At 38.5% G+C, this 9,622-nt stretch overlaps 1 protein-coding gene across 1 annotated transcript; it reads right to left on the bottom strand.

Moving 5' to 3' along the window:
• Positions 1–351: 351 nt before the first annotated feature.
• On the bottom strand, positions 352–8,536 carry LOC137976571 (T-box transcription factor TBX3-like). The gene is made up of 6 exons (XM_068823952.1): positions 8,196–8,536; positions 7,645–7,912; positions 7,374–7,520; positions 6,503–6,588; positions 6,175–6,275; positions 352–974 (listed from the first exon to the last, which is right to left on the bottom strand). The coding sequence occupies exons 1-6, from the start codon at positions 8,534–8,536 to the stop codon at positions 352–354; spliced, it is 1,566 nt and encodes a 521-aa protein (XP_068680053.1).
• Positions 8,537–9,622: the final 1,086 nt, after the last annotated feature.

Genomic DNA, 9,622 nt, shown 5'->3' with positions numbered 1-9,622 from the left:
CAAACTGTAACTTTGAGCACCGTATGCGGCAAACGAGGGCTTTGGTCGAGCAGGAATGAGTTTCTTCATCTTTGATCTACTTCATTATCGTTGCTGACGAGTGCAACTTTTCAGGAAGTGTTACTGCGTTATCTTACTAATACACATTCATGTGAACTTGGAAGGCAGAAAAAATAATTTTTAAGTGCAAAAAAGGTTTCTATAGAGCCAAATTGGTCCATCCTTTATCTCGTCGAATCGAAGGAGATAATTACGTTTAGAACGCTCTAAAGAGAATCAGATCATTACCAAAAGTTACCAAATTAACAAAGAATAAATATCTGCATATTGAGTTGAGTAATTTTTCTGGGTTCACGTCGCTCTGTGGTTCATCCCTGGAGTTCTCTCCGTTGTTCCATGTAAATCCAGAGTTGAAGTCAACTCAGAACACGTATTGACGCTGGCCAGTCCGATCATACTTGCTGACGACACGGTAGCTGGGTAACCGAAACTCTGCTGATTTGCTGTGCATGGTGGGTAACTTTGTCCAACTTGACACGATGGGTAAGCAGGCTGAGGAACACTGTATGTTGGGTACATATGAGCATGTGTATGTGGGAGGAAACTTGCGGGTATTCCGCCCATTGAATACGCAGGTCTGGGGTAAGGGCTATAGCGCATGTCCATGTGCATTGCCCGCGCACTGGGCAGTTTCAGATGAGACTGGACCGAGCACGAGACACCGTCACCGGAAGTTGGCGACAAAACAATTGGTTTGCTATCGTCTGGAATGTATAGACTGGAAAGGCGCGAAAAGTCACAGAAGTGTTGATTGGTTTGTAAGCTATTTGGAGACGGAAGTCCTTTTGGTACAGGAGATGGGGAATGGGTGAGAGTACTTGAACAGGAACGCGGCTTGTCAGCATGCGTGGCTGGTTTGATATCTTCAGGGGACGACGAAATAGAAGGCACAGAGTTATCTTCCAGTGGTGAACCTGCGAAAGGAGGAGAAAAGCGTCACTTCTGCTGAGAAACAAAACACAACTGGCAACCAAAAGAACTGAATTGGTCCACAGTACGTGCAGCAGAAGAGAAATTGAAGAACGCTTCACCTAACAGTTAATTTAGTTAAGGGCAACGCCCTTGGAGTTTAAGCGAAACCATGACATTGAAAGTCAAATGTTCATTGATTTACGTTAACTAAGCAATGCAGATGGTTGCGTCGGGTCAAAATCCCCTTCAAACCAAAATCTGGATTTGTCTTCAGTGATCCCGAATTCAACTCGACCACGCTTTAGTTAGGGATAAGATTTGGGGGACAGTTTATTATGTTTACTCAGCTCATTGTGCAGCTGCTTTGGATATCTCTTGTTTGATCAGTAGTTTATTCGTTGTTTTACTAATTGCAATACTGAAGACAGAAGCACAGTAACAGTGAGTCAGACAATGTTTTAAACAAGATTCAATACATGTGTGAAACTGCCTCAAACCAATAACGGATAAACAGCCGCACAATGAGATTTTCTTCGGTGTAAACGTCACGAAGTGTTCCCCTAAACCCCGACCAAACGGATAATTAACAACTATTTACCGAAGTGAAGGTGAATAGTTAACAACTATTTACCTCAGTGTCGGTGGTTAGTGATGGATATTTACCGAGCCGCGAAGCGGCGAGTTAAGTATCCAACGCTAGCCACCGACACTGAGGTGAATAGTTGTTTAGTATATAATAAAACAGTGAGATAATATAGCACAAAGAGATTATTTTAACTCCTTTATTCCTGTAATGATTAAAATATTTTCGGGCGCAAATCCCAGCGAGTTGCTCAAAGGTGAATAGCAAATGATATTCGGAGTTTAAGTAGCCAATCAGAGCGCGACTTCGACGCTATTCACTGTTTTAGTATACATTAGTTATTGGGTTTTTGGGCGATACTCTATTAAAGTAACATGAATCTCGTAACTTTATAGGACACGAATGGCTAACACTAATTGAAAGGAAGAACACAGGACACGAATGGCTAATACTAATTGAAAGGAAGAACACTGTAGTTAATGATATTTAAATTACAGGCATGAAATTAAAATGAAGTTAAGTAATAATGGCAAAGCCTCAATGTTCGTAAAATCGCTTTGTGTGTAATCAAGGCCCTTGAAAAGAAGACAAAGACCGCAGGAAATAACATGGTCACTTTGAGATGACCGAGTGACATTGATAAGTGTCACAAAGTGTTTATTTTTTTGTCCATATTTGGAATTACTTCTAACAAGAAATCTCTTTGTTCAAAAGAGCTAAAGGATAGATACCTGGAATTCAATAAGTTTCATTATTTGAGATTATCAAGGAATACTAATTCGTTCACGACGTTGTCGTTGTTAAGTCAATACAAGGAAATGTGGTATTTGAATTCCAAGCTTTGTTGCCACTGAAATATGAGACATTCCAGATCTTCTTTCCTGTTGCCTTTTTTTTTACTCGGTCACTTTTTAATTCTACGTAAGTGAAACAACCAAGACGGTATCAACTCAAAACAGTTCGTTTAACCTCAAGACGAACTAAACGAACGAACTCGTTTTATCCTCTTACAACGATTGAGATTAAGTTTCATCTTTTTGTAAGATTTAAAACGGACAATGCGTGGTAGACAGATAACTACATCTGAAACGCTTTCTGATATTTGGGACGCGGCGAGCAACGAGTGGCGACCATGTTTTCAAAGCCATTACCAATGTTGAATGTCTATTGAGCTCTATTCTTAAGAGAAATACTTTTGAGCCACTTAAAACGGTGGTTGTTTTGTGTTTTTTTATCAGTTCAGTGCCCAAGAAAGAGAATTCTCTGCAGGTCCTTTGAACCGCTTAGCAACCGTAACTTTTAAAAAGAAACAAAAGAGTTAAGAATGGACAGTAAGCGGATCAAAATAATTATAATGTTTTGAATAAGCAAGGCAAACCAAATAGCCTTTTACCAAGCCAAAAATGCCTTGTTCAAAGAGAGAACTTGAGACAAGTTTTACAAGTACCAAAAATTAACCGTTTGGACTATTCCTAGAGTAACCTCCTTTTGGTGTCAATTTCTTAAATTTCTTAATTTCATGGGAATGGTTTAAAATATGCAAACAAAACAGATCCCACGCTTTAGCAGGGAATAAAGATGTTTACCCTTCGTGTTGATGACCCGTGCTTCTTCCTCATTTCAACAAGAACATAAGGAAACGAAAAAAGTGATTACAATTACTCCTTGCATCACGGAAAAGAGAATTTCTTTGGTGGTAAAAAACAAACTTGAAGGGTTTATTTGTCGCTTTGTTCCTGCGAAACGAAACACGCCGATTACCAGCTTTGCAAACAACCAAGTTTATTGCATCTTTCCTGGCACAAAGGTATCCTGGAGACAGTTGCCCAGAGGGCTAAATTGATTTGAAAAAGTTGTTGCTTCAGTTGAAATGAACTGAATGCGTTTAATTTGTGAAAGCTCTCTTATAATTTTTTGTTTACTTTTTCGTTTTTAGAATTTTGTTTATTAATTTTGAAATGTTTATCAAGAAATGACTGTAACATATCGCGAAAATAACAAGAAACGTACAAGGAGAATTGTTATCATTTGTGACTGGAAATATTAAATAACGTCTTTAATGTACAGAGAACAGATCTCGAAGAATCTTAACCCTAATAATCACTTTAGCTTGAATTCATACTACCCACAAAGAAAAAAATTCACGTAAGTTCGTCTAGCGTGCAATGAAAACAGCGTAGTGTTTTTTGTTACTCGAGATACTCTCTAGCAAAATAACACCTGCAACCTGCCCAGTGCATTCACACCGGCAGACACTCCTCAATCTAATACTATAGGCGGATCATATGTATAGTGTCCTGTAAGCATTTACAATGCTATTGTCTGCATATGCGAAAACATTTTAAAAGAGGGTACTTTTAATTTACTGAAAAGGCTCTTAAAACAAGAACTTATTTCGTATGGGATTTTTGTCCATAAGTGGTTCAATACATTGCTTCTTCATGCAGTCGTATAGGTGTTTTTTATTTTTATTTTTTACTTACAAACAATAAATTGACTCACCAACTCATGAAAAACGTACAGTTTTGACCTCATTCGAGTCGACAAAAAAAAGACCTTGAGGAACGCAATCAAATTTATTTTAGGTTTTTCTCTGTGAATTTGATAGCTTTCGTGTCTAATTAGCTGATCAGAGTCAATTCTGTACCATCGTTTTCTTTAAAACAATGCAAATGGTTTTCTTACTGAATGATTTTTTTTTTAAAGAATGGCAGCTGAGAATTTTTTTTCAGAAGGAGTTCAAGTTGTCTACCGCTTCTCTTTACATGCGTTGAGCTAATTGACGCCTCTCCGTTTGTTAGAATGTTCTCACATATCTTTTCCTTAGCTTAAAAGAAAAACAAGGGCCGAAGAGTTTGTATTCGCCTGTTTTTCTGCTTAGGAGAGGCTACCCCGTAAACTGCTTTTTCGCGACCGAAGATTTTTAGCTTGTGACTGACATAGGTTAAGAATCATTGAATGTGAATTCGAACTTCGAGAGCTCCCGAGGCTGTCAAATTTACGTGTCAGGTTTGCATCCAGGAGTGAATATATTATATGAACTAAAAATCCAGGAAACGAGCGTTTGAAGTAAAGACGACGCAATCAGGAGTGACCTTATCATTTCCTCATTTTTTATTAAGTACAACACACACAGCAAACTCAATCAAAGCCGATTGTTTCCCAGGCTGTGATGCATTTTCACCTCGCAGAGAGCTCTATACACACCGAGGGAATTAGAACCTTTCATTTTTGACACTTGACCAGGCAAATAGTGGCACCTCAATCAAGAAATCTTTTAATGCACGGAAATGAAATTTTCTGGCCCCAAAAGAAAGTTATATTGGGGAAATTTTTGGACAACAGTGATTTCAATTAGGCAAACATACGTTGCTCGCAGAAATTTATATGATTGCTTTTTAACTGTATAAAGTTACGTTCTTTTTGAAGTTTAAATAAACTGCCACCAAATTTAATGTTTTTTTAGGACTTAAACTCTTCAAAATTTCGCATACATGTATTTAGTCAAAAATTGTGGCGAAGATATTTTTGGCGATATTTTTGTTAGCCGAGTTTCCAAAGGTTAAACATTTTACTGATCGCTTCTTTTCCCTTAAGACCATCTTAGAAAGGAAAGATAGATGCAAACCGATTTGGTAACCCAAAGTGATTTCTTAGTATGAAATAATTTGCCGTCGTAGATTCAAGAATAAGCATCCACTTTTAATTTCGATTTTAACTGCGTTTAAGGGACGCTCAGATAAAGAAAATCTAATTCTTTTCATCTCGGTAATTTCCAGACCATTAAAGAAAAAAAAATGCAAACGATCAATTTGGATAAGGATTTAAGCATTAATAACGCCAGAAATTTCAGAAACAAAACCTGCTTGACCTTACTTGGGTGGTTTGAGTCCCTTTACTAAAAGACAAAATTTCCAAAAACGGGAATTTTTTTCTTAAAACAATTGGACCATGATTGAAAGATCTACAGAGTCCTTTAAAAAAACGAGAGAAAAAAAAGGGATACTGACCCCACCAAAGAAAATGCAATGACAATGAGCATGCGATTTGATCAATTGCTTATAAATGAACCGCATGCTTCTATTCAAGGAAACAGACAAACGATCTTGTTAATGAATAAACGAAGGAGGGCTCTTTCCAATTTTCAATAGACAAGAGTAAAATATTTCTTTTTATGTGATTCTTACAGCTGCTGCAATTCACTTGAGATTTAATCTCTCTCAACTTTTGTATTCCCCAGTAAAAATTCCAGAGTACAATTACTACTGACCGTAGGTCATCCCCAAACTTTCATGTTGAGTACAGGTGAAACCATTTCTCTAATTGCAAAATCCAGCCACGCATCGACGCGTTTCGCGCTTGAAGTGATAAAATATGGAGATATCGAGATGCGTTTTTACAACAATTTTAGAAAACTTTTTTTTTTTCAGCAGTTTGAAAAAATAAAAGAAGATAAATCTTAAACTGAGAGTCCAGCGACCAAACGAATTATCACATGTAAAGTAGCGCCAAGAAAAGTTATCCTTTGTCGCAAAATACGTTTCGCTGTAGGTGTCTGGTCAGCAACAAGCTGCGATTCTTTTTCAGGAGGGCGGCACCGTTAGATAAATAAAACTTACCGGTATGAATATCACTTGAAGACTCTTTCCTGTTTTCTTCATCGTCACTGTTATTTTCATCATCTTCGTCATTTCCAAGCTGCCCTGAGTTGCTTCGTTGCCTGTGAAATAGATGTGAAGAGGTGCGAATATAAGTGTGAATTTAGCGCACGAAGGCTAGCGTTCGAAGCATTGTGGGTCAAACTGTTTTTTTGTGCTAAAAGTCTAAGCACAAATTGGTGTACCCATGGGATTCGAAGTGTAAGCGGAACGCGTTAAACAAAGCTTAAGGCGTTTGTGTGTTTTGTGCCAACGAAATTTTTACAAACAGTTGATGAGGTTTTCATACCTTCTTTCCAAGCGCCTTCGATGGCCTGCTCCTTGCTCGCGAAATCCTTTGGCAAAAGGGTTATTATCAATTTTGAGCTTGGTTATCTGTTGACGAGAGAATAAAACCCGTTTAATTATTAAGCCACAGTAAAAAAGCTTTGTTTGAAAAAAAAGTACCAGGAATACTTAGATAATGCAAGGTTGGTTTCGAGTTTAGAAGAACAAATGCCCTCGAGACACAGTGTCACGAAGAGAAATCGAGAACAGCTCACTTCATTTCGCTTGTGAAGTTTTGGACACACAGATGAATAGGAGAATTAAAAAACGTCTGATTTGGCGAAGAAAAAAAGAGAATTTAAATCTTTGAGGTTTTACGGGTCGTTTTCTTTACCAGAAAATCTTTTGTCAATATCCAAACCAAAAAAGGAATCAAGATCAACGTGGAATAGCAAAGGACATTTTTAGAAAGGCAATTTTAGAATTTCCGAGTTCTTTTATTTTGTTAAAGTCTCCCTGGCCAATTTAAAGTGTTGAATAAATATTACAAAGAACCAAGGTTTTGCGATATCACACTGGGAATTCATTCTTTGATAGAACCATGAATACTAGACAAACATATTCTTTTAATTTTTTAACCAGGTCCTACCAATACATTTTGTAAGAGAGCTTATATTAATTTTTTGTTCGATTGAAATTTTGTCGTTTGTTGATCCGCATGTTGAATAGGATATCGATTCAACAACAAAGCCAAAAGAGTTCTCGAATAAAAAACACAAAAAACTGCAAAGTAGATCTCTTAAGTCAAACCAATTCCACGGATACAAAACCACTTGAAAGACTAAATGAGGATTTGATTTTTAAACACAAACTAAAAAATAATTAACACAAACCTTTTCATTTTGATAAGCTGTAACTCCAATAAATACTGTTTCGGGAAACGTGAAAGTCTTGAAATTATTGTAAGGGTGTTTGTATGTATCATCCGCTCTTACAACGTGAATTCTTGGTTGGTACTTATGCATAGAATTTAGGATTGTCTATAAGAAAAATGAGAAAGAAGAAAGACAGAGATAAATCGGTCATCGAGTACAATCAACATTTACAGATGAGACTGCAAATTGCTCGATCGACAGATCTTCGCATTGAAAGTAAAACACTTACATAGCCGTATTTATCTGCGATGTTATTTGTAAGTTTCATCTTGTGGAATGAGATGGTTTTTTGCATCCACTGGGCTCCCGTACTTGGCGAGTCGGGATGCATATACAAGGGTTTTGGCATTTCAGGATCGGCTTTTCCAGCAACCATCCATCGACAATTATGGAACTTGTATCGACAGTCATCGGCCGGGACGATGTCCATGAGCAAGAAGTATTTCGCCCGAGGGTCAAGCCCTGACACACGCGCTTTGATGGGCGGAAACATACGCCTGTTGAAAGAGAAACAAGAACTCAAGACACTCATTGACTAAAATCAACATGGGCGATGAAATCAACAAGCGTTCCTGGTCCACCAGGTAAATAGTCTTACACCTCAGTTGTGAATTCGCCGACAAAATTGACTGTTTAAACTGCTGCTTGCAGCGCTTCGAGTCCCCTAGGCGTTTAAATCGACACTATCGCTCGATGCGAAATTCCGAGATCCCACATAATCCACCACTACCCAGTATCGCTGGTCACACGTACTCAAGGAGAAAGTGTATAATTCCATACCTCCCTGCCTTTGTGATAACCATCTCAGTTTTTTCTTCGTAAAATCTCTGCCAAAGAGCCTTGTTTTCTAGAGAAACGTCTATGTTCTGTTGCTCAGCATCGTGTCCGGCGGGCAAATGGACGGCTTGCGGTGGTCCAGGAATGGCTGCCGGTCCAAACTGCTGTTTTGGCATTTGTGTTGGATGATATGATGAATATGAAAACGGGCCGTTTGAACTAAGACTGCTTGTAATCGGTGGACTACTCCCTGGCACTCCGGGAATATGCTGAGAACAGCCTTCGAGTAACGAACTAACGCGAAAATCTCTCATCCTGGCTGGATAAAACGGATAGTATGCCATGAGTATCTTTCTGTTTTGCTCTCAATTTTCTTACCCTGTCACTCACGTTCTCCGCTTGAAATACTGCATTGTTGACGGTTTTATCCCAGCTGCGTCGAAACAATGTAGTTGTCATACGATCTAATGAGCCCCGAGGTTTGATTGGTCGAAAGTTTTCTATCGCCCAATCAAAGGCCGCCAGTTAAGTTGGTGACATATGTAATTGACATGCAATCCATTGAGGAGGTGACATTTCTCTGTTCTCTTCTGAAAGAATTAGCACCTTTCCCGTGTTTCTTGTCACGTATCGCAATGTCAACGAGTACAGTTCGTCGCCCAAAAGATCTCCAGTTGGCAAAGAATCGTTCTTTACAGCGCAAAATGTTACCAATGCAAAATTGCTTGTGCTTTACTCGTCATGCATGCCCAGGAAGTCACATGCTCTCTACTGGTATGTGGTGCGCAAATAGCTTGCATTCTTAATTTACAAATCCACATGGAAGCACATGTAAACAAAACCGCGATATATTACACGTTGGTTTCGTTCAGTGAAAAGCCTCCAAAGATCTCCTTAAAGCCGGTAGCTTTGAAATTAATTCTTTTTCCAAAGCGTTCACAAATGGTCGGAATACCTCTGATCAAAACACCATCAACAGGGAAAAGAATTTTTGTTGCATACCGACTCATTTTGAAAATTTGAGATGAAATTGACATCTTGTGCTTCAAAGAAGCCGGATGAATTTCGAAGGGAATCATTTAACCGGTAACAGATGCTACCTGGTACATTTCAACAGGTTGTTGGAATGTTGTTGGACGGGTTTTATGGAATTTTAAAAGCATGCATATAGTTTTCTCGTATTAACTCTCACGTCTCGCAAAAATCTTACAATTACTTTCTTTGTTCGTGGCGTTGCTTTTTCACCCGAATCATTTCACTTCGACGTGTCTTTGGACTTAAGTTCCATCGGGTGCGTTTAAGATCTTGCCAATTCTTTAAACAGTCCACCAATTTGAAACGGGTTATTGGAAACGCTTTGTTTTAGAGCGCTATTTTAAGATCATTGCCGCCGTGGGACTTGATTAACCATTACAGTCTTTGTGCAGCAA

Source organism: Montipora foliosa, chromosome 11, assembly GCF_036669935.1.
Source record: "Montipora foliosa isolate CH-2021 chromosome 11, ASM3666993v2, whole genome shotgun sequence".
Classification (NCBI taxonomy): domain Eukaryota; kingdom Metazoa; phylum Cnidaria; class Anthozoa; order Scleractinia; family Acroporidae; genus Montipora; species Montipora foliosa.
The sequence above is the reverse complement of the archived record's forward strand: the minus strand, read 5'-3'. Positions and strand labels throughout refer to the sequence as shown.